Raw genomic sequence first — 25878 nt, 5'->3', positions numbered from 1 at the left:
TTGTCAATGATACAGTCATATTTTCCCTGATTATGTTTGTATTATATGTTTTGCAATAAAATAAATAAATAAAAATTAGAAAAATAATTATTCATATTTGTTGATGTGTATTCATATTTATTTACTGAGGAAAGAGTCTGGACTAAAAGCCTTTCACACTTTATAAAATAGGATACTACTGCATCAGAACACTATATATAGCATGCATTATAGCCACATTGTAGTAATTTGTTCCCTCAAGGTAAATAATTCTTAATTCGTGGCAACATTTTTTTTCATGTCACGCCCCAGGCTCCATATAAACGTGGCTATTTACTAAAACAGGAACTAATTCTTAATTTGTGGCCATGCATATATTACATTTATAATGTCATTTGCAATGTTTGCTTTGTTCAAAAAAGTTAAAAAACTCTGGATTGAAATCAGTAAACACGCAAACTTCATGAACTTTAAAGATTTCTTCCCTTGTTCCCCTGGATTTGTGTTTGACTAATGAAGCTCCACTGTTGTGTTAAACTCTATGAACCGCAATTCAGTTTCATTTCCCATTTCCTGTGTTTCCCATCAGATTCCACATCAGCATGCTTGGGATGTGGAAAAATGTAATTAATGAAAACATACACGCTATTATGAAAGTGCAATATACGCTGTATGTGACTTCTGTCTGCAAAATATAAACCACTACACTTTAATTCTGGCTTCTAATAGTCATTATGAAACCAAATACTGTGGTTATTGCTATTGGTCATAGTGTAACTGTTAATAAAGTGCTGATTTAGGGTGTTAGACACTGTTTATATACAGTACACTCTACTGACCTCTAGATATATAGATAAAATGAGGAAGGGCACTTCTGATGTAGAATTATATATATATATATCATATGTAGACAAATGAGAGAAGATGATTTCTTTACAGTAAAAGGTCATTTTAATAAAACGCTGGATGGCATTAAAAACATTTTTGATATACAAACAGGTGACAAATGAAGAAACAATCCACAGGGTAGCCTGACGAGCATTCTGCTAACATCATGGTTTGGGTCCCTGCAAACCAATATAAAGCTGATTGATGAAGCATTGATGAAACATTTCTATTCATGGGATCGTGTCCCATTCACACAGATCACAGTCACCAGATCTGAAACCAGCACTCTCCAACAACATCTTCATCAAAACACCAAATGAGGAAATATCTTTTGGAAGAAGAGACATTCATCCCTTCAGCACACTCTGAAAAACAAACCTTTCAACAGGGTTTTTCCCCGACACTGATGCCACAGAAGAACCATTCTGGACTCCTCAAAGAACCTTTCACTGATCGGTTCTTAAGAAAACCATTGTTTTCTTGGTGTAAAGAACTTTTTAATAATCTGAAGAACCTTACGTTCACTATAAAGAACCTTTTGTGCAATGGAAAGACTCTATGAATGTTTAAGGTTCTTAAACATTCATGTATATGTTAATCCATCTATCATTACAGATAAAGAACCTTTGATTTTAAGAAATTAGGGTCAATGCCAAAGTGCACTGAAGCCCTTTTGTGGCTCAACACCGTAAAAGACACTTTATGTTGGTTTTTCTTTGGATTTGTCACTATCATATCTTTATCATCATCTCATTTTGCCACAGCAGAATGATCCACACACTGGATTTGGCAGTGGATTTATATTCTATCGCCCTACAGCAACCCTACACCTCACAGAAAACTACAGGCATTCTCAAAAAAATACTCATTCTGTATGATTTATAAGCTTGTTTCCCCACGAGTCAGTGTGCATTCAGTTTTAAGTCCCCACTGGGATAGAAAAACAGGCGCAGGCGCACACACACACACACACACACACACATTCTTCCAGCTAATTTGGCATATCCAGGCCACTTAACCTGCACGCCTCTGGACTGTGGGAGACCGGACCAAGCGGAGGAAACCCACACTTTCTTTGGGAGAACATGCAAACTCCTGTCAGTGATCTATATGCCAGTATTTCATTTTAAAGAAATCTCTAAACAGAAAAGAAATCATAAAGCATCTTAGAATTGTGACAAGTGATTCTGAAATATAAAGACGAATTCAACTGATCAAGTTTAGGAAAAAGGCACTTCGTAGGAATCTATTCTAAACTCAGCGTACGTTTACATGAAAACGATGCACTAAAAACGGAAAAGGTTTTCTTTTGCATTTTAGAAAAGTTGTCAATACGATCCCCGCTCACACAAATCCACGAAAACGACCAAAAACCCACAGCAGGCCAGTAGATGGCGTAAATGGTGTCATGTAGATGTCCTCTCGGATCACATGGCAGAAAGATTATTTTTGTGCAATGATCTGTTCACAGAATTGTAATCATTATGGCGTAGCATCCAACACCATGATACAGTGGTGAATGCTAGGCTGTCAAAAATACTGCACGTCTTTGCAATGTTTCACCGATTGATGAAGGTTGTTAGAGTTGTATAAATGCCCCGTTACCCAATGCAATTATGTAATCATTACATAATTATGACACAACCCCAAGGTGGCGTTTCAAGGCACTCCAGCGGTGTCCTGACACTTCAGCAGCAGATGCAGGAGGACGTTGGATTTAATGCAGCCCTCCAGCGCACGGCACAGTTTACCCACGGTGATGCCCAGCAGGCCCTCCTTCATCTTCCAGCGCTCCAGCATCTGGTGCACCTTCTCTGTCAAGCCGTCGCGGTCGTAGTCGTGCTCGATGGTGTCCACGTCTATGTCGGTCAGCCCCAGTTTACGAGCCACCTGCTTCCAGTTTCCACCCACGTTCTGACGCACCACCTCCAGGTGGATCTCAGTGATCGTGCACTCCTCTGATCATCACAACACAATAAAACGGAGAAAACACATCTGGCACAATTAAAGCAATGAGAGTTCAGTCATTTAATCAGGACTACTATAAAATGAGGGCTTTGTAAAGGACAAAAAACATGCATTGGTCAACTTTAGGATTTTGGGCTATTTGGCTTTCCATAAACTGTTGTTTCAAATTAGCATACAGAAAAAATCCCAAATATAATTATAGGTGTTGCTTTAATTGCACTTTATCTATTTGCATCTGTAGTTACAGTCTCCACTTCAGCAGCACTAACACACACAAAACCTTACATGTTTATTCCTATTTTCCTAAGGTTTTTAGAGAGAGATTTGTATATAATAATAACAATAATAAATTATTTGCATATATAATTACCATTTTATTCCTAAACAAACCATTTTTCTGGCTGTTGAGAGTATTACAGTGATAAAAAGACAAATCCCCAAAAATCAAACAAGTAACTTAATTCAGTGTTCAGATTTTTGTTCTGGAAATGTATGCAAATTAGGGCTTATTTAATTAGATAGCAGCTCACTAGGTCTGAAACAGAGACAGAGACAGTCTTACCGTACTTCAGCAGAAGCTCATTATATCTGGTTCTGTTGATGGATCCGGTGGATAACGAGCTGAAGGAGCTGTTATCAGGCACTCGCAAATTCATCGTGTTGTAACTCCCGATTTGAATCGCACTGGCATTCGAGATGGTCACAGGCCACCCTAATGGAAAACCAATCAAATCAGGAGAACGTTTTATATTATGTACATATATATATAGATAGATAGATAGTTATAGACATTCATATAACTACCCAAACCGCCCCCTCCCCACACAAACCTACCCCAAAATAAAACTTTCTCAGATCAGATTAAGGTAGTCAGGGTAGCTTTACAAGCATAAGATCCCACCCTCCCTGCATAATCACTCTCCAAAGCCACGCCTCCTTCAAACACAGGCAGAGGCTAACCAGCGTCAGCGCTGCCAGATTAGCTCATGTCTCATTCACAGCTGAGAAAACAATACAGTACAAAGCGCATAATAATACAATAATAAAGCCTTCGATTCTCACTCGATCTGCAATAGCATAATGAACGCGCCGATGACGTGTCTGCACGAACACGGTGCGCGGAGGTATGCAAATACATACGTTGACAGGCATTTATAACAGCCTATCGTAATGTTTGGACCGAAGAATATGATTGGACGAACATTTTATGGTCCTACGCCATCCACAGACAATATAAATACATTTAAATACATTTAGACCACTTTAGACTTAGTGATTGTTATCGGGATGTGAAGAGACTTTCAACCAGCGTAACAAAAAATGTTTCTGAACCAAATCACCGAAATAGTTTCCACCTTATTTTTCAATGCAGAAGAAATCAAGTTCATTAGCTACGGTTGGGAAATAACAAGAAGAATAAGGAAGTGCAGTAAATGGTCAAACTGTTTGTACTACAAAACGGTGCGTTCATAATTACGATAACACATTAAAGTACTAGGACACACTAGTTTGCATTATCAAGCAGCAAAACGAGCTGTTTTGTAAAGCTACAAATAGCTGGAAGCGAACGCCAGACACATTAAGGTGGATCTGATGCTAAAATAATATTGCTTTGTATTTGTACGAATCTCATGAGTGACCTATTTCAATATCAGAACGGCACATTTTGACGAAAGCTGATGAGTTTGACCTGTTAGTTGTCTGTACTTATATTTGTAGTACTTATATACCGTAGCTGAACAAAATTAAACACTGGGCTGAAGGCCGAATACAGAACACGGTTTTTCACATTTTTTCTGTACTGTATTTTGCCATTTTTTCCACCATTGCATAAATTAAATAGTCAAAATGTGCTTTTTACTGTTTTGTCCTGCTTTTCAAATAATTTTTTTTTTACTTAACACTGAACATTTTTTAACATTCTAGCAGACATTATACCAATAAAGCACAATTTAACTTAAAATTAATAAGTTAGTAAAATAATATTTTTTGGCCATTTTTGAGACCCCCTTCTTGAATCAGGCATGTATTTTTACTGTACAATAAATGCAGCCTTGCTGAGCAGAAGAGACTGCTTTTAAAAATGAGAATATATTACAGATCCCAATTTGAACACTATGTGTGAATGAATAAATATATTAATAGAGCTGTTGTAGGGTAAGTATTATTATCATTATTACTGTCTTACTTTTTATTTTACAGAACAACAGTAACATTACAATACTAACATTTATGAATGTTGATGGAGCTGTTGCTTTTTCTCAGCTTTTATTTTGGCAGAAATACGTAGGAAGATCTCAATGTTGACAACATATTTATAAATGATTCTCATTATGAATTTGGGAAGATGTTTGTCGCACGTATCATATTGTCACGTCTTTAAAAAATTTAATAAAAATGTGACTGAGCAACTGACGAGTAAAACTGTTTCAGCGCAGATTTTCCTTGCGCTTTGGACTTTGAAGCCTGGCGCGGCGAGCTCGTGCAATGCTATTTGAATACATGCCATTTGTGTGTGTATTAGAAAACATAACATTCTGCAGTTTATTTACTAATTGTTTAAGGCCATTTCGTGATTTCAATCATCATACAGTAACCAGCATCAACCACCTCTTCTTCTTCTCATCGGAGACATGCGATGCAGTACTAAGCAGTCTCTCGATGTCGGTGCTTCGTGCTTGTAATGATTTTTTGTCTTTCTCTGACAGTTATAAAAAACTTTCACACTGCAGACACGTTTGCTGCATTAGTGCACGCCTCTATATGATCGCGTCATGGCATTGTTCGGTACAATTTATTTGATCTTTTCACTTATGCAACCGAACACCGAAAGAGCTTTTTTTGCTATTTTGAGCCGAATAATTTCGGTTGCTGAAGATTTGGTGCATCCCTAATGAAAACAGCTCTAATTTGGGGATTTATCTATTGAAATCTGGCAACCGCAACCATGAAAGCTTGTAGAGGCCTGTTACCAATGCAAGATGCTGCAAATGCCAAACTAACATGTTATTAGGACGAATAACCAGCAGGCAAATATCACAGATGATTATGCTTAATAAATCGAGAAATTGTGATTACGGTTAAAATATGATTCATTGTGTAGCCCTTTCTATTCACTATCCTTTTAGAGCCGCTGATTCTGTTGAAAACTGATTCTGCTATTTTCCTGTTTATCACTGTCTGTGAAGCTGCTTTGACACAATCTGTATTGTATAAAGCACTGCAGAAATGACTTGTTAGTTGTGAATTGTTAACTGTACCCGAGTCAGATGGAGGACATACGACAGGTGATAAATGCAGGCCAGGGTGTGAATCCAGCATAAAAGACTCCGTTGCACGAGATTCACCTTCTGGACAGGACTTGATGCGATTGTACGGCAGATGATGAGGATGCTGGAGTCTGTCATAGTCAGAATAAGGCGCTGAGAGCTGACTCGCCAACTCTGGCCTGTGCAATCTGTCAGATGAGCCTGCAGGCCTCAGATGGAGCTCCTCATCTAGGTTTGGATAAGCGGTGGGTTTAGTCCAAGACTTCACAGAAGAAGCCTCTCCGGCCCACCTGCTGCTGGCCGGCTGCTGCGGGAGCGGATTATAAACGCTGCCGTCTGGCTGATCCACTATACGACTGCCGTATTTGTGGTAGTTGTACTCTTGAGCCAGTTTGAGCTCCAGATTGGGAGAGCTGGGAGGCGCTGCGTCTATCTCCAGCAGAGACTCTTCGGGGGTCCTGAAGCTGAGGTCTTCAATGCTGGCCTCCACCGGGCCGATTTCTGAGCTCCTCAAGGGCCCTGGAGAGTCTCTGGAACACGGCGAAGGGTCTGCGCACACAAGAAGAACAGTCAGCATTGCATTTACAAGCATCTGATACCAGGTTTCAAATATAGGTTAGAAAAACTTTGTGGAAACATTGTTTTGAAATGTTTCTAAAATGCAGTTTTCTTGATGTTATTACAATGTTATTTAAAGGTTACATTTATTAGAATGTTCTGTGAACTTTATTTTCACACAAAAAAAACCAACGATAATATATGAATTATTATTTTTAATATTCTAAGAATGTTAAAGTGTGTTTTATTATGGTTATTAGAACGCTAGAGGTTAGAAAAATGTTTCTTAGAATCTTCAAGTACAAATAATATTCTAAGAATGTTTCCTCTTAACGTTATGAGAAGAACATTCTTATAACTTCAATAATATTTGATGTATGTTATATGAACATTAAGAATGTTGTGTCCTAACAGTTATACAGCTTATTAAAACATTAGTGAAAGAACCTTGTTCGCTGGGATGTGCCTCATGTACAATCAACACTGTTGCAAAAACATTTTTACAGACAAAGAAACAATTTATTCGAATTCACTCAGTGTAATAACTCGAATATGATTAGTGTAAGTCAAATTTTATTATTGCATTCAGAAATGGACCTTTTTCACAGACTGTGATGACGCATTTTCACAGTTATTAACATTGTTATTTTTTGTTATATTATATGTTATATATTATATTTTTATTAAAAAAACTTTTAGTAGGGCTGCATGACAAATCGTTCAAATTTCAATTGTGGTCATGATTTGAAAATGCTTCTCTTGATTTATTAAGCACAATCGTCTGCGATATTTGCCGCTACTTATTTTATTTTGATATTTGCGTTGTCTTGCATTGATAAGCTTTCATGTCTCCGGTTGCCAGATGTCAAGAGTTTAAATCCCCCAATCAGAGCTTTTTTCTTAAATGTATACATTTTCTGCCCAGTAGTTCACTTAATATTCCCAACATGGCAACCATTTGCTCTCACTCTCTCTACGTTACGGAAAAAGTTTTCACATTCGCATGTTTTGAGTGATTGATTTTAACTGCATGATATAATTTGGTTTGGAAAATAAGTAGCAACATGTTTCATATGATAAAAAAGCATGGCTGATATTGCAGAAAATATGGTATATATTTGATGCACAGTAAGTGGTCTTAAGTGAAATATACTGTAAACACAAAAAAGGCACTCGATGTTAAATGGTTGCTGAGCCCTGGTGTAAATAAAACATCAAATCCACAACATGATTGAATAAATCAGCACACCTTCAGGAGTGAGTGAGTCCGTTGTGAGGGACTTCATCTTTTCTACCAGCTCCTCAGGGCCCTCATACATTCTCTGTGCAAAAGAAAACAATGCAATGAAATAATAACAGAACATCTGTCTTGTATTTCACTTACAGTAAATACAAATAATCTCTAGGTTAAATTACAGAGTTAAAAAATGCCTGTCCTAAAATGAAAACTGATGCAGTCTGTGTATGTGTGTGTCAATCAGTGATTTGATGTAAGAAATCACACAGGGGGAGTAAATGATGACACACTTTTCATTTTTGGGTGAACTATTCCTTTAAGAGTCAAAGAAAACTATAATGCAAGGAACACATAGGACTGTCATGATTATGAAAATTAATTAAGAATGATGCTTTGTTTTGTTCATGTCAGATGCAGTGCAAGTATAAAAATAGTGGTAAACTCTTGTGTCATGCACAGTAATCGGATCAACTTAGCTTAATCAGTTCAACTTAATTAATGTAATCCAATAAAAACAGCAATATATTAAATGTGAAATGTCGCAGCATGTCTGTGATGAATGATGGGGTAAAAGAATCAGTGAATCAGTGTTTGGACATCCGAACACGTACAGATTCACCTGAAACACGAGCTGAGAAAGAAACTAAAAAACTCTCACCATCAGACTTTCCAAATCTGCATTTACATTTACTGCCAGCTTCTCCTGGTAAAAAGGTAAAAAAAATTCAAAGCTATCTGTAAAAAAAGAAAAAAAAGGTTATGTGCCTCTCATAATTTGTTACTAATATACCAAAACTGTCAACTGATACAAAATTCAGAAACATGTTAAGCTAAATAATGCATCACAATTAAAACCCACATACTTTATCAGTATGTTTTAGGATGCTATGTCAAGTAAAAGTAGTTTTTACTGCATTATGTTCCATTCATAATCAAACTAAATGAATGTGCCCTGCTAAACACGTCTGGTGAGGAAGATGCATCCTCATTGGCAAGTGTGACAAAACATTCATTTTGTATCTAGGATGAACCCTCAAGGCTTCTACCTTTAAATGTGGGCCGGTGATGAGGGTCTTCATTCCAGCAGGTCTTCATGAGCTCTATGACGTCTTGAGGAGTGTCTTGTGGGATCAGAGCTACGTCGGGACGCTCACCCTGACACACACAGTGGCAGATCTGATCTTCACTCCTGGCATCTGAAAAAAAAAAAAAAACCTTTTCATTCACACTTTCTGGGTACTAAACCTTGGTCTTGAGTTTGATACACTGCAAATATGAAATGGGGTCAAATATTAAAGAGCATTTGCATGCAATTAGGGCTGGGCGATAAGACGAAAATTATCGCAGTATAATCGATAAATTCGCTAAATGGTCGATATAAACAGCGCTACTCGGCGCCACACGCACCGTTTATCTGTTCGGCTCCAGTGTTGCCACCTTAGCAATTTTGTTGCTAAATTTAGCTACTTTTCAAAATACCAAGCAACTTTTCCTTCCAAAAGCACCAAGCAACAAATTTAGCTATTTTTAAAATTTATTTGGCAACTTTTAGCAACTTTCGATAAGTGACTCAAATGATAAAAAGGCACACATTTTCCATCTAAATTACACAAAAAGAGGAAACCAAAGATGCTTAGCAGTACACACATCACGTGAATTAAGTTAGCTGCTATTTTCAAAAGTTCAATTTAATAATAATAATTGAATCATTGTTCATTTATGATACACCTTGTTAGTAGCTTGTACCTGCGATTGTTGATCATTTAGTACACTGTTTTAACCCTGTAACCCGAAAACACAAAATACAATGAGGAATTTAAAACGCAGTTAAAAACCCGTGAAAAATCAATACGGAAAATTTCTCCATATTATATTCCTTCAACAGAAGAAAGAAACTCGTACAGGTTTGGAACGACATGAAGGTGAGTAAATGACAGAATTTTCATCTTTGAGTAAACTATGCCTTTAAGTAAACCACTGGGCTGATTTCCATTTATAAAAAGAAAGAAAAAACTGGGGTGGATTTAAACTCTTCGCATCTGGCAACCGCAACCATGAACGTGGAATAACACAAATGCCAAATTACGATGTTTTCAGGATAAATAACCAGCGGGCAAATATCGCAGACAATTACGCTTAATAAATCAAAAGAAGTAGAAATCATGATGATGATCGAATTGTGTGGCCTTATCAAAATGTGTCATCTTTGAGAAAGAAGAACTGTGCTGTTTAAACTGACAGGAATAATGAAAATATATATATATATATTTAAATTTTATATATTTTTATTATTTTATATTTATATTATTATTTCAGTCTGTTCCTTACAAAAAAGCTATATACAACAGAATATGAAGTGTTTATTTGCAAAAACAGATAACTTAATTTTCAAAAATCATGTTTTTTAAAATGTTATGTTTTATTGCGTTAGTTAGCTGTATTTTTTACCCAATCAGAACAGCCCAACTGCAGTTTGATTGAGGCTAACTGGAATGCACAATGAAAAAACATGATTTTTGAAAAATCTGTTTTTGCAAATGAACTCTTCATATAGCACATATATGAATATGAATAGTAATTTTGTGGTTTTGTAACTCGACCGCCCAGGATCACAGTGCAGCGGGGAATAGTTAGTCATGCCGTTGTGAAGCGAGACTCACTCTCATAGGGCTCGCGGCCGGTCAGGACGACCCAGACGACGATGGCGAAGCTGTAGACGTCAGATTTCTCGGTGGAGCGGTTGTTGATGCTCTTCAGGTGCTCAGGAGCCATGTAGCACAGAGTGCCTGCGGCGCGTGCACACGACTTCTTGCCCCGATGACTCTGTCTGCGAGACTCCTCTTTCGTCAGCTTGCTCCACGTCTGAGACGTGGCCAGACCGAGATCTGCGATCTGATGCAGAGCAAACAAAACACAGCTCAGAGTGTGCACGGAAATCCTTCACGTCAAATGATTTTTTACGATACACATTGATTCAAAGCAGCTTTACAGAAAATCGTGACGTTAATGTTTATAATATGTGACCCTGCAGCACAAAAGCAGTCATAAGCAGCTCAGGTATATTTGTAGCAATAGCCAACAATACACTGTATGGGTCAAAATTATAATTTTTTCTTTTATGCCAAAAATCATTAGGATGTTAAGTAAAGATCATGTTCCGTGAAGATATTTTGTAAATTTTCTACCGTAAATATATCAAAACTTAATTTTTGATTAGTAATATGCATTGCTAAGGACTTTAAAAGTGATTTTCTCAATATTTTGATATTTTTTGCACCCTCAGATTTCAGATACTGTCATATCCTAACAAACCATACATCAATGGAAAGCTTATTTATTCAGCTTTCAGATGATGTATAAATCTCAATTTTGAAAAATTGACCCTTATGACTGGTTTTGTGGTCCAGGGTCACAAATCTTAATGCCTTACAGTCACATTTAGCAGATTAGAGCTGCGCGATAATAGAGGTTATATTTTGTAACGATACAAGCAATTAAGCAGCTGACATTTGCTATATAATATCACACTAAATTATTAAACTGGATGTATGTGGATAAATTTGTATGTACTATATATCCAGCTTTATATATAGAGTTGCGCGATATTGTTTACATTTCACAACAACGTTCAGTTCTTTAAGTATGCTTAAAGAACTTTAATAATAAATATTACATTTTATCATTTAATCATCAGGCAGTTAAAGCAGACATTAATTTCCTCTCCTTGATAAGAGATTTACATACGCTCTCAGACATTTCAAAAACGTACATATTTGTAACTTATTTACCCCTACAGGCTGCATACTATACTTAAAAGTACATATTAGTAACTAAATGGTAGATTTTAGCACCTTTTGAAAAGGCATCGCTCCAGTGAAAAGGCCATAATCTAAACTATGGGTAATTATGTTCAATAATGTCAATATTTAGCTTTTTTAAAAAGTGTGTACTGTGTTCATACTTTTATGTGGAAATTCTTGTCCACCAGGATGTTTTCTGGTTTGAGATCTTTGTGAATGACTTGGTTCTCCATGAGATAAACCATTCCCTCCAAGATCTCCAGAATGATCCTTCCTTTCACAGATACTGGAACAGGCACCTGGAGCAACAAATATGAGGAAAATATTAAAGATATCAAAAAGTGGCACATTTCCGAAGTGAAGAGGGATTTCACTACAAATGACGTGCTTTGAGTGAGGAGTTGTTTATTTGCACGCTCTGTCTGTGGATCTATCGATTCATTATGCAAATCGGGTAATGAAGCAAACAATATTTGTATACAAGTGCATGCAAGGGTGGGTTATGGTGGACAGCAGGTGGATTGTGAATACAGTGAATTCATTTTGCACATTAAAGACACATTGTCTGATTTTTATCTGCATTTATATCAAGATACCAATAGTGTTACAGATTTTGATCATTCAAATAGTTTTTGTTGTAAACTTGTAAGTGCATTCATGTTTATGAACCCTTGTGCATCTTTAGGCACATCTTTCTCTTTTTATTGATTTTTTGTTGTTGATTTTTTTATTTTTTAATATCAGTTTGGCTGTGTTCATGCAAACAGGATAAACTTAGTCAAAAAATGTGTATTTGTATTGAAATTGTCATATTTCACCCTCATTTCCTCTCATGAATATATTTTTACACTAGGTACAAAAATAGTTACACTTACGACCTTAAGGACAAAAATGTTGCAATATTTAATCCCAGTGCCACTGAGCATAAAAACACGCATTCTTTGCCAAGGTTTCAAAATTGTTACTATTTTTAAATATAAACATACTATTTTCATTAAATAAATGTGTGTACTGAGAAATCTGTGTTTGAACGCTAGCTTTTGTTTTAATCTGACACAGCATAAAAATAATAATGTATCAAAATGAATGTTGTTGCTAATTATTGAAATATGCAGGACTGTAAAAAAAAAATGCTTAGCATTTAATATAATGGAAAATTTCACACGCCCAAAAAAACAACAACAACAGTGGCATTATGTAAACAAATGGTTAAAATCCTGAAAATAAACATATTTTATGATCAGCACTGATGTTGGTAAAAAAGAAAATCTGTGTCAGTGAAAGCCGAAAAACATATTAAAATATAATATTTTGATGACATGGACTATTTCATCAAAGGACCTCTGTGTAACTTTTGCACAAGGGGTAATACTGTTTTTGCACAACTGTTTTGGTACATTAAGTGTGTTTTTGGACACTAAGTGGTCACATTCAGTGCTGCACAAACAGAAATGTGACCCTGGACCACAAAACCAGTCATTCATTTGAACAACTTTAAAGGTGATTTTCTCCTTAATTTTTTTTTTTTTGCACCCTCAGATTCCAGATTTTCAAATAGTTGTATCTCAGCCAAATATTGTCCGATCCTAACAAACCATACATCAATGGAAAGCTTATTTATTCAGTGTGGTCCAGTGTGAAAATTCACGTATATTTTTGGCATAAAACAGAGTCTGCTGTCACCCTCTCCAGCATGCTGAGCAGGTTTCCTTTAGGAATGAGCTCCATGACTAAAGAATAGTCTCCGTCTTCCAGAATAACACCCAGCAGCTTGACCACTCGCTGATGGTTTAACCTGCTCATCAGACTGCCTTCATCCAGGAGAGACTGCTTCTGCCGCCTGACACACACACATTAAACTCAGTCAGTTTCCACAACATTTGAAGCTGAAATCTGTCATGAGCAGGTTCTTCACACTCACCCATTGCGCGGCGGACCGGTGTAGACCGTCTTCAGCACCACCTGGCCCAGTGTTTTGTGGTAACACAGGTAAACTTCCCCAAACCCTCCATAGTCCAAAGGCTCTTTCTTGATCAGATCTGCTGACTTCATAAGACTCAGGCTCGCAGCTGTAGCCATAGTTCCTCTATTCCTACAGAAGACTTCCCTAGAGCCGCATAAACACACAACACATCAGACAAACTCAACCCAATGCAAACACAACGCTGCGGTTTGCGGAAGTAGCGAACATTCTGACAAAACACTTTACATATTTCCCGACGGTCAAAGGCGAAAGTTTGAATGAAGAGCCACAGACAAACTGCAGCTCAGAGAAACACATTAGAAACAAACACCAAAGAAAATGTTAAAAATCGGTATTCGAAAGGTTGTAGCCTATTTGACATTTCTGCTTTCCACTCCAATACAGATACACTAGTCAGTAACAACGCAACTTTTTCTTCGTTAGTTGACTTCAAATACTAGATTTCTCCTACTACCGAGAAAAATAAATAAATAAACATCTTTAAAACTGATCAGAAACGCAATAGTAAATAAGAGTAACACATACCGTGTAACATTCCGCTTAGATTCACTTCTCCTTCACTTCCGGGATATTAGTTTACAAAGTGAAAGTAACAATCAGGAAGACGGACATAATCAACATCAGAAAACCAGATCACATTTTAATCTGGCGCTAACTGTTCAACAAATAATCATTTAAAAAATTGTTTTCCTTCGCATTTTTAAAGCGAATTCACTTAAAATAAAAAAATAAATAAAAAAAATGCCGTATCACTGTTTAAGAAAAAAATGAACATTTTAATCTGAGTAAATGGCCGTTGTAAGAGATAAGTAAGTGCATAACATAAATTTTACTTGGCAATAAATAAATAAATAAATAAATGGACACCAACTGTAGATTTAAATCAGAATTATTTTACTGGTTTACTTGCAAAAACAGTGCAGAAACATTTACAGAACTGGCTAATCAGAATCAAGTATTTCAGAAAACATGTTATAAATCCTAAAAATGCCCTCTATCGTATCCACGTTTAATGTAATGCATTTATTAATTTATTCGCCCATTTTGCAGAAAAGCATCAGTGACGCAAACCTTTTTGCCTGTGCACTTTTAAAATGACTAGATATTAGGTTTAATCTTGATTGCAGATGTCCAATTCAATGCAGTCCTCCTAGCATGAAACCATTGCGAGTACTTTAATCAAACTTTAGTAGCATCACGAGCATGAACAGCGCTGGCGTCTGTAATAGTGTGTACTGTGCCTTTAAGAGATTCTGGTCAGGGAACTCGATGCGTCTGAGCGTGTGGACTCTGGACCACAACATAGTTAGATCTGAGCACGAACAGCGATTAAAACCTGTCGATACAAGCGGACTCCTGAAACACTGCCACTGCAAGCACTGTGGCATGGGAAACGGAATAAATAAGGTAGATGGGCATGACTTCCCTTCGCCTTCTGCTTTAGGACCGTAACTTTGAGAGGAATGTAATCTCGATGTTGGGCACGTGATGAGAATCATAACGCAGAGCAAACATAACGCTGTTTTTCAGGCGTGCATTAGTGACGCTAGTTAAGGAAGTTGTTGCGCATATAATCAGAGTTACTGATTTAACTAATAACAAAACTAATGCGCGCAACTATCAGCGATTTATCAAATCACGTGTCTTTGTCGGTTACGATAAAACAAACAAACAAAAAAATAAAAATAAATAATCTATTTACACCGACCCGAGACGTGTCTAAAGAACATCATAACAGTTAGACTTTAAGTTGATTTGGGACAGAAATATACACCATAGCAACGCGCTAACAACCGGCAGAACACACTAGCAACCGCTCAACTATCAGCTAAGAACCACTTAGAACTGCTTAGCAACGCGCTGGCAACCACCTAAAGCAACATAGCAACCACACAGCAGCGTGCTAACTACTACAAAGCCTTAGCAACTGCATAGAAATACTCTGGCAACAGCAGTACCCTAGCAACCACATAGCAACGTGCTAACAATTGTTCACAGCAACGTGGCCACATAAAAACACCTTATAGATGAGTTTAAATGTGTCTCTGCATCAGTGTCTCAGCAATGGATGCTCTGCAGTGAATGGGTGCCGTCAGAATGAGAGTCCAAACAGCTGATAAAAACATCACAATAATACACACCACTCCAGTCCATCAGTTAACATCCGGAGAAGACAAAAGTTGCGTATTTGCATGAAACAAATCCATCAAGACTTTTTTTTTTTTAACTTCAAACTTGTTTTCAGGTAAAATATCAATTCATAATTCATAATAAGGCTTCTTCTAGCGAATAAGTTGTCTGGTCTGAATCAGGAGAGATCAGAGCTGGTAGATTACTTACAAACTGTAGTCTGTTAGTGATTACAGGTTACATGATGAAAACTTAGTTAATAACATAATCTCAGTTACTCATTTTAGGTAATGCACTCTGACTACTTTTTCCATAGCTTTTTTTTTTTATCTAAATAATTTTTAAACTCACCATCAAACATTACATTTACATTTAGTCATTTAGCAGACACTTTTATCCAAAGCAACTTGCATATTTAAAAAAAGCAAAGGGAAACGAAAACATTAATTTTTTATTTATTTTTTTTTTGCATTATTTGCATTATTAAGCATTACATTACACCAGGGTTTCTCAGTTGATAAAAAGCTAATAATTAATTAAATCATAAAAATGTAAAATAATATTAATTATTTAAACACTCGAACACTAAAAACACAAGAAGATTGAGCTGTAAACATGCATCTGGGTGTTAAATTATTGAAATATTAACTTCTTCAGAGATTTCAAGTAAATATTTATAATGTCAAACGGATTTGGAAAATTTAAAAGAAGAAGCATAAATTATGAATAATTTACTGCCATTGTGTGAATAATATGTAATCATGTAATTCATAATAAAAGTAACTAATCTAATTACGAGCATTACAAAAGGTAATATACTCTAATACTCGAGTACGTAACTTTTGCAATCTGATAACGTAATCCAGATTACATGTAATCAGTTACAACCCAGCACTGCTAGAAAGCGATCTTCAAAAGTGGAAAAACTAACATGCAAAAATATCAAACCACTGGTTTGGCCAAGAAATTAAGAATGTAAACTTATAAGATTTATTTGACAACTTGTCTAAATAAAACTACCATATGCATAAACACAATTCAAGCCCTCATTGTATTGCTGTCTCTTGTCCCAGAGTATGTCAGTGTGGTTTTATCATTCACTCGTTTAACAGCTTTACAAAAACATGATGTTACAGCAAATTCAGATGATACCGGAACATTATTTTTTGTTTGAAAGCAACACACAAAAACACATTAGTTGTCAGTTTTCGGAAAACGGAGTGAGTGTTAAGCTGTAGTTGTGACTGAACGAGTCTGCCTGTGTCGTTCCAGGTTCTGCCAGACCTGTACTTGGGTAATTTCAAAGGTAAGAAAGCACAACGCTAGAATCCACGACGCCATTTTTAATAAGTTGCATGTTTAGGAAAGATGATAAACGTGTGGGTTTGTTCTTACAGATGCCAGAGACAGGGAGCAATTAGCCAGAAACAACATCACACACATCCTCTCCATCCACGACACCGCTGCGCCCATTTTACAGGTACAGACTCATTACTTCACGTGTTCAGTACAGAGAATATATTAAATATAACATGTGATTATCTGTGAAGATGAGCATCGCTGTGACCAAGATCACTGATCATGTCTTCTGGTGATACACGAGTGGATCTTAGCCTGTGTAATAAACATGCAATTATTATTTCAGTTGCCATATTACATTTTTACAGTCTCTAAGACCAGTTTCTCAGTGCTTGGATCACTTTTTCTAAACTCTTCATGCATCATTTTACATTGCTTTGGCACAAGATGCATTCAATTCAATCATTAAAACTGCATGAATACTTTTCTCACTCAAACAACCAAAACTCAATGTACCTGCATGCACATGTTTGCATATTCATTTCAAAACTGTAAAACTTAATTTTTATAGCCTAACATAACACAAAACTGAATTAGACAGCAATTTTCTACATTTCTACAGTAATACCGTATTCCAAATCCAAATAATGAAATAATATCAAAACAGTTAGGTGTAGCTGAACAGCTAATTTCATTCCCATCTATACAACTTCAGGATAATATTTGCTGTGAACGATAAATATTGTCAATAATGTGAAGAGATTGAACAGAAGGTGTTATTAAGAGTTGAGATGAGTTAATTTGAGATGGCTTGGAGTGTTTTGTTAGTTACAGTTACAAGTTACAGCATCTACACTGTAGTGGAAGGCTTCAGCCTAGTTTTATTTATTTATTATTTTATTAAATTTTTTGCAATGCAGACTTTTATGAGGCATGATAGATAATGAAGTAAACTACTCACCCATTGTTTGGAAAAAAAAATGCAAGTTTAACACAGTGACAGACACACAAACACTTTTTAAGCAGTTTATTGCTGCACTTTGGGGTTTGGCTTCAGTGTTGATGAATGAAGCAGCAGAAAAAGTCTTAATGAGCATTTTAAGAAGTCTTAAATTTGGGTGACGATAAAACAAGAACCTCGATGCAGCCTAATGTGATTATTCCATTTAAAAAAATATATGATTTAATTAAAGGAAGATCAAAACGCACTGTTTTGCATTCTACATTCTCACCGTTTCAGTGCAGTTCTCAGTCGGTGAATACTTTCAAAAGATTACTGAATTATGAATTAGTGTTTACTTGATGGTTGTAAGTGTGCATATTCTTTCAGCTGGAAGTAGTAAAGCATAGACATTTCAAAATAAAAGTCCTGATGTATTTTGGGCTTGTTTATCATTAAATGCCCCACATTATGCATAAAGTCTTTTTTTATTTTTGGGATATAATTTGCACAGTCCCCGTCACAGAAAGCAAAGACTAAGAACATTATTTAACATGCAATATATAGATTTGACAACAATCAGCACAATAATCTTTAAATATCATTGTATCAGCAAAATCCAGCATCGATTGACCTCTAATTCTTATGTACTGATATGTTATATATTTAGTAAAACATGTCTTGAGAATTTTAAACTTGCAATTACACCTTTTTGCAGCTGAATGTGCTGCAGCCTGTTTAATTAAGTGAAGAATCTGAGATGCATGAGTTATTTGTTCTGGGTGGACATGCAATATTAATTGTGTTTGTGCAGGTCCTAAAAATCTTCTGTTTGATTCAGGAAATTCTGCAGATACCCTAAAGCAGACTTTCTCAGCGAAGGGCTTCTCTTACAGGAAAATTAGCCCTTTCTGCACAAATGTACTGAATGCATTGTGCTCTCGCATGGTGCAAAGACTTGTGAAGACGAATGAAATAAAACAATGAAATGCATGCCATGTTTTGAGTTTATTATGAAATGAACACTTGTATAAAACGTTGTGTGCATGAGGTCTTGACATGACATGACACAACAGGTTTACCCTCTGTGTCTTACTTTTTGCTCTCTCTCGTGTGACTTTGAGGAGTATTAAAGCACATCTCTGTCTTTCCTCCGTTTCTTTAGGAGATGACTTATCTTTGTATCCCAGCAGCAGATTCTCCCACGCAAAACCTGTGAGTAGGCTTGCATTTCTGATGGGCTCGTTCTCTAATAGCTATCCGATCTCTCTCGGCCGCCAGTGGGCAGCGCGAGTCACTGTGGCAACATGAAGATGTGAAGGCTTTTCATAAACAAACGCTTTAAAAGTTCTGCATTCACGCATGCTGCTCCCTCTCGCCTTTTCATCAGTCTTCTCTAACACTGACTCTGTGATGTTAGTTTTTTATGCTGTATCAAACTAGTTACACCCTTGAGCGCGCGTGCATTCTCACACACACACACACACACACACACACACACACGCACGCACGCACACTTCCTCTTGTGGCCCTCTTGGTGCAGGAAGGAAGTCGTGAGCTGGGTTCTGAAGTGATGCCTTGGTCGCTCTACGCCTTTATTTTTATCCCTCCTTTACCATCAGCCTTCTTGTCACCCTTTCAAACCTGTGAAACCTGGCCATGCGTAATGTGAAACTGACCCTCTTTAACCAAACTGGACCAGCCCAGCCCTTTCTCATCCTGGTCCTGTCAAAAGGATGGATGTTCTGGAGGAAACGCCGCTGTACCTGACATGCTTTAAGAAGAAACCACAGTCAGATTTCTGGAAATCTTGACAGCTACAATCTGGACAGTTTCAAACCAAAAAAATCTGCATTTTTGCTTGCAAGCAGAATATACGAATAGAAAGGCGAAAATGTTTTATTTCTTGGAACCATTTTAGTTGTGTGTATGTGTGTGTGTGTGTGTGTGTGTGTATTCACGCACACAAGCCATTAGGTTTAAGCAGGAAGATGTCAACCCAACATTGTCAGTGATTAGTGGTGCATGTTTTTTCCCCTTGGAAAACCTGTAAATATCAGGGGATTTTACAGTTGTTATTTTAAAGCCTGTAAAAGTCCTGGAAATATCTATGTTGAATCTGCACTCTTAACAATACAGGTACCAAAGGGGCTTTTCATAGAAGAAACATTCTGGGTCCTTCAAACAACCGTGAACAGTTATTAAAAGACCCATTTTTTTCTTAGTGTGAAGTAGAGGTCTTATCGGGTCCTAAAATATTCCTGACCCAAATCAATTCTTACTCGAACCTGATGTGCATAAATACATTTTTTAAAGGGAAAACCTGACCCAAGACAGACCGGATAAAATTAGACCCGAGTCCAACTCGACGACTTTTTTTTTTTTTGACTGCTGCTCCGTTACTTTTTTTAAATGACTTTATATTATTGCCTGTCTCGTGGAGACACGTTATTTCTGAGTTCGGCTTTCAGTTGTGACGAGTGGATTTGAAAAATAAACATGTTAGCTCGATTAAAAATGAAATTGATAGCCTGATAAATCGTGGATTTGCCAGAACCTCGAAGGCCTTCTGAAGAAAAGCCCTGCACAAACACACGGCGTAATGAAGCGAGTGTCCTGCTGGATCTCATCTGCACGGCTTCTGTGTGCGAGGTCACAAACGTTTGTTCCTTTTCTACATGCATTTCTCTAAAAACGTGCAGTATAGTTTAAAAGCATTCCATCTTATTGGGTCCATTCGGAAAAAGCACATAAAGAACCTTTTTTTCTTTCCTCAGTAAAGAATATTTTGTGGTTCCATGGATGTTAAAGGTTCTGCATATCAATAAAGAGCCTTTATTGTTAAGAGTGTATATTGATTTTCTAGTTTCTCTTTGCTCTAAAATATCTTCAAACTTGCCCGTCAGTCTGTTTGTTGGACTCATTTGGGCACTAAAAAATGTAAAATAGTTTAAATCTATCAAATCTGAAAAGGCAAAATCTGTGCAACCTGGGAACAGTAGTTTAGATCATTCCTTAGCAATCCTTATCAGCTTTACAAACCGTTGTTCTTGGTTTAGGTCTTGGTTCTGTAACACAGAATTCAGAGATGAGGGAGAATATGATCCAAATGCAGTGTTTTAATAATGTTATTTTCACAAAAGTACACAGGAGGACAAAACCTGACTAAAACAAGGAGAACACAAGGGCTGTGTTTACACACAAGGGTTAAAATCATCCAGAAATAAACATTCAGTCATCATTTATTCATTCACCCATAAAACTTTCATTCATCTTCAAACATACATGAAGATAATTTTGCGAGTCCATGCAACCAAAATGTTCATGTTTCAAAAAGTAAAAAGAAAAAAAATTAATTGTTAAAATAATCCATTTGGATAAAGCAACTTCAATTTAGGCTTTAATATACCTTCATAAAAAAAAAAAAAGAGTATGTTTGTACTTTGTATGTACTGTAGTAGTCAGACCTCTTTTTTTTTCTTTTTTTGTTTTTTTAATTGAAGGAATAATAGCAACATACAATAAAACAATGAACATTGCATTTTCCTTCTTTGCATTTTTGTTGTAACGAGCCTAACTTTATTTTTGGGGCTCTTCCTTGTTCATGATTAGATTCAGTGTGCAGATGAGAGGATAGAATTGCTAATTAATAATTGTATGTTTAAGCCAGTGTTTTAACGCTGTTATACTGGCTCAGCTTACTGAAATATTTTGAACATTTCAGTACGCGCCGGTTTGAGTATCAGCATCAAGCCTAAATAAACTTTTGACAGGAACTGCGAAGGCAGTAAATGGTGAAGCTGTAAAAGCTATGAGTTGTAGAGCGGCCGGCCGCGGAGTAATCTGCATCTGGAAAACATCATGTACACAGGATGTCTCGTAATTCTGTGTTTACTGCTCCGGTTACGACCTTCCCACCGCTGGAGGAACGGCTCTGTCAGCCTCAGTCTGAATGTAGAGGAAACCTAAACTCCACTACACCGGCCCTCAAATGATTTTTATTACATTTTTTTTGCACAATTAACAGGATAATTCACCCCAAAATTAAAATTCTGTCATCATTTACTCACCCTCGAGTCGTTCCGAACCTGTATGATGTTCTTTTTTTCTCTTCTGTGGAACACAAAATGTAAAAAAAAAAAAACATTTTTTTTTTTTTTTTTTATTATTTTTTCCATACAGCGAAAGTTGTTTTGGAAACCACTGACATTCACATTAAAAATGAGTCCTTGGCCGTCTTCAAAAATCGGCTAAAAACACATCTCTTCCATCTTTATCTGACCCTCTAACTCTAGCACTCTCTATTCTAATTCTATTCTTAAAAAAAAAAAAGTCTCCTTTTAGACTTGCACTGTATTCATTTACTAACAGCTTGTTTTCTTTAAAAAAGGCTAACACTAGCTTCTCTATACTTTTTGTATTCTATCTATTTTTATTATTATTATGCAATTAACAAAAAGCAAAAAAAAAAAAGGCCTCTAAACACTAGTTCTTTTTCTATTATATCTGTTTTCTTTTTATTTATTATATAATTTAAAAAAAAACTGCATTAGGCTAACCGAGACCTGTCATAGCGCTTCATGTTGTTGCTCTTTTGTTGATTTTGATTGCTTCCATTGTCCTCATTTGTAAGTCGCTTTGGATAAAATAAAAAAATTAAAAAACATTTGCTAAATGACTAAATGTAATGTAAATGTAAAAACAAAAACAGCTCATTCTAGATATTCTCTTTTGGCTGAACTATCCTTGTAAGCCGCACTTAATTCCTGAATGTCAATGCATTAGATAACAAGATATCAAAACAAACCCATCACATTCATGCGTTATCCCTTTTTATATTTTATATATTTTGTATTATTCTTATTTCTCATTCAGGGTTATGATCAAGCCTGCAAAGTTTTGAAACTCTGAGGTGTTGTGGGATGTGTGTATGTGCATGCAAAGTGTTTATTACGATCATGATGCTTGTGGGTCAGTTTGACCTGCAATTTCAAGGTTAACGGCAGCTGCACAGACTTTTTTTTATGTTAGCTTCTCAACTACTCTATTGGATACTCATTTTTATCAGTTCAAGCTAATAAAATAAAATTTAAAGCTTTAAAAAAAAAAAACAACAACAACATTATCAATACTTTTTATAATGTTAATATTTTTGGAAAAGTTAAAAAGAGCTGTTAAAAACTCTATAGAATTGCATGAAGTTGACACAATCGTCTCTTTGCCCTCCACAGCATTCAGCATTTTGAGAAGAGCATTAGGTTCATGCACGAGTCGCGGCTGAAAGGCGAGGGCTGTCTGGTGCACTGGTAAGTGAGGGCTTCGTTTGTCCTCCAGCTATTGAATCTACACTGTAAATGAGCTGATGTTAGGTGTGCAGTATGATTGCAAGATACACAACTCTACCTTAAGAGGAAGCAAAATGTGCACTCAACCCAGATACCAGCCCTAATCGAGCCCAGTGTGACCATGTGAACAGCTGATAACTAGGTGTCAAGGGGGGTGGGCTATTTTTGAACTTCCCAAAACAACAGTAAACATGAGCCTGTGTTTAATGTGAGATTATAACACTGCTGCGGGCCGAGCGTTTCATTCTCAAAAACATCATGAGGTCTGTAGCATTTCTCTGAAATCTCACGTTCTTCCTCCTGTGACTTCGAGTTGAATAAGTACGGTTACCCCAGTATAAAATACATTTATCTCATACTAAGTACAGTTTAAATCGCTCAAGACTTACTGATATGAAAACTATAATTAAACTTTATTTGGTGCACTACTTGTGCACAATTAATATTAAGCCTAAAATGTGTTTTAATGTCACTATTGATGAGGATTGTATGAATAAGATCGGTCTTTTAAATGCACACTAAATGTTAAATGTTCCACTTTAGCACAATCAAATATACTTCAGCATGTCTTTAGTTGGACCTCAGCACAATTAAAGTGCATTAAGCGCAAAATTAGTCGTTCCAATTGATCAGACTTTAAGGATACCAGTTTAGTGTACAAAAAGTACAATCGCAGGGTATTTTTATTAAGTGCATAAATATTTAAATGTATTTGTAGCATGAAATAAATGTATTTCAAATACATTTTAGTATATTTATTTTTCAGTAGGGTAGGAGCTCGTTCTGATCACTAACCTACAGTATGAGCAAACATCATCCTGTAATCATTCTAAAGGCCACGAGCTGTTATGTTAGAATGACATTATTAAACGCTCTGGTCTGGTGTTCTGCAGTCTGGCCGGCGTGTCGCGCAGCGTGACTCTGGTGGTGGCGTACCTCATGACCGTCACCTCTCTGGGATGGGAGGAGGCTCTGAATGCGGTGAAGGTGGCCAGACCTTGTGCTTCACCCAACTCGGGCTTCCAGAACCAGCTGCAGGAGTTTGAGACCAGCCAGCTACAGCAGGTGATTCCTCCTCGCTTTGTGTCTGTGGCACTATCTTCACAAACCTGACAGTGGCCCTTCTGAATAACCCCTGACATATTTTTTTTAAATCTAATTTTTGCATATGTGTTTTTGTTGAGACCATAATTGATCTGTCAGGCTTTTGTGGCTCATATAATCTGATTACTAATAAAAGGGAGGAAAATACTATTGAGTTTTGACTCAAACTGAGCAAAAATATGAATTTGCTGCAGATGCTGATATTTCTATGATGAAATTTTGATGCTTGTAATGCAAATCAATGAGATCTTAATAACAGCAGAGCAGATACTGACATAAAATGATCTAAATATCAGCGGTCGCTCTATATCTCCAATAATATGTCTCAGTAAGATGAGATGTTAATGATCCAAACATATAATGCAATGCTGATTGAGAGATGAAGAAATAAACGCTCCTCAGAAGATGTGAGATGAAGATCATTCCTCCGCTGAGGAACAGTGAAAGTAAAGCTCCTCAAAAGATCCTGATGATCAGATTTGAGACGCTCTGATGTTTCTTGAAAATGATTGATGGAGAATCAAGTAAAGCTGAGCTGCTTCAGTCCAGTAAGTGTTCATCTGGAGATATGACTGCAGTTATTCTGACGCTTACTTGATCAAAATCAGTCAAGATTTGACACGAGAAGCAGCAGCTGGACACTTTTACTGGATGAAAAAACATTAAACTATCAGATGACAGAAGACATGCAGTAGATTGAGTATGATGGGTTTCTCAACAAGTTTAAACGTGTTGATAAATTAGAGGCCTTACAAATTTGTGTATCAAATATGATACTGTGGATTTATAGGGTAAATATGTTTGTTTGTGTTTGTTTATGAAGAGTTTGAAGACCCTCTCAACTTTCTGCCATAATGTTTGATGTGTGTTCAGTTCAGAAAGTGGCTGAAGGAGGAGTATAAGGAAAACCCCTTCAGTGATGAGGAGGAGGTTCGTAACCTGCTGGCGCAGATGTCCAGCTCCTCTCCGCCGGAGGACCACGACTTTCAACACAACTGAGCATTCCTGTCGTGTCGTTATGACTGATATCTGGGATTAGAAACGTCATCATGCGACACTGCGATTGTGTTTGCTATGGCACAGCACTGTTTATTAACTTATGGACACTTTTTGTAAATAAGACATATTCAAGGTTTTAATGTTTACTACTGATGTGACGTTTAAAGCAAATTTGCATTTTTGTTGTTCAGTGTTCACAGTTATATTATAAAAAACGATTTGTACTATAATCTCTGACTTTCTTCTTATTTTTATTTTTTTTAATTTTTTTTCTTAAAGGGACAGTTCGCCCAAAAATGAATATTCTGAAGAATGTTGGTAACCAAACAGTTGCTGGTAGCCATTGACTTCCATAGTGTTTAAATAATAATAAAGAAA

The 25878-nt window shown here is 36.5% G+C and overlaps 2 protein-coding genes across 3 annotated transcripts; one reads left to right on the top strand and one right to left on the bottom strand.

Annotated features, from left to right (window-relative positions):
• Positions 1-907: 907 nt before the first annotated feature.
• On the bottom strand, positions 908-14838 carry ripk1l (receptor (TNFRSF)-interacting serine-threonine kinase 1, like). 2 transcript variants are annotated; one of them, XM_058747152.1, is made up of 11 exons: positions 14209-14838; positions 13621-13806; positions 13383-13539; positions 11861-11998; positions 10560-10791; positions 8946-9095; positions 8558-8634; positions 7912-7984; positions 6183-6653; positions 3398-3547; positions 908-2825 (listed from the first exon to the last, which is right to left on the bottom strand). In XM_058747152.1, exons 2-11 carry the CDS (start codon positions 13776-13778, stop codon positions 2527-2529), a joined length of 1905 nt encoding a protein of 634 aa, XP_058603135.1. In that variant the 5' UTR covers positions 13779-13806; positions 14209-14838; the 3' UTR covers positions 908-2526. The 2 variants fall into 2 exon arrangements, with proteins under 2 accessions (XP_058603135.1, XP_058603126.1); XM_058747143.1 differs by having other exon boundaries at positions 6096-6653; positions 14209-14834.
• Positions 14839-14894: 56 nt separating this feature from the next.
• Positions 14895-25734, top strand: dusp22b (dual specificity phosphatase 22b). Its single transcript, XM_058747175.1, has 7 exons — positions 14895-15090; positions 17086-17119; positions 17211-17293; positions 19218-19267; positions 23284-23358; positions 24291-24462; positions 25375-25734. The coding sequence occupies exons 1-7, from the start codon at positions 14953-14955 to the stop codon at positions 25498-25500; spliced, it is 678 nt and encodes a 225-aa protein (XP_058603158.1). The 5' UTR covers positions 14895-14952; the 3' UTR covers positions 25501-25734.
• The last annotated feature ends 144 nt before the right edge of the window (positions 25735-25878 follow it).

The sequence above is a fragment of the Onychostoma macrolepis genome, chromosome 02 (assembly GCF_012432095.1).
Source record: "Onychostoma macrolepis isolate SWU-2019 chromosome 02, ASM1243209v1, whole genome shotgun sequence".
Lineage (NCBI taxonomy): Eukaryota > Metazoa > Chordata > Actinopteri > Cypriniformes > Cyprinidae > Onychostoma > Onychostoma macrolepis.
Note: the sequence above shows the minus strand (reverse complement) of the source record. Positions and strands in the feature narration are given on the sequence as shown.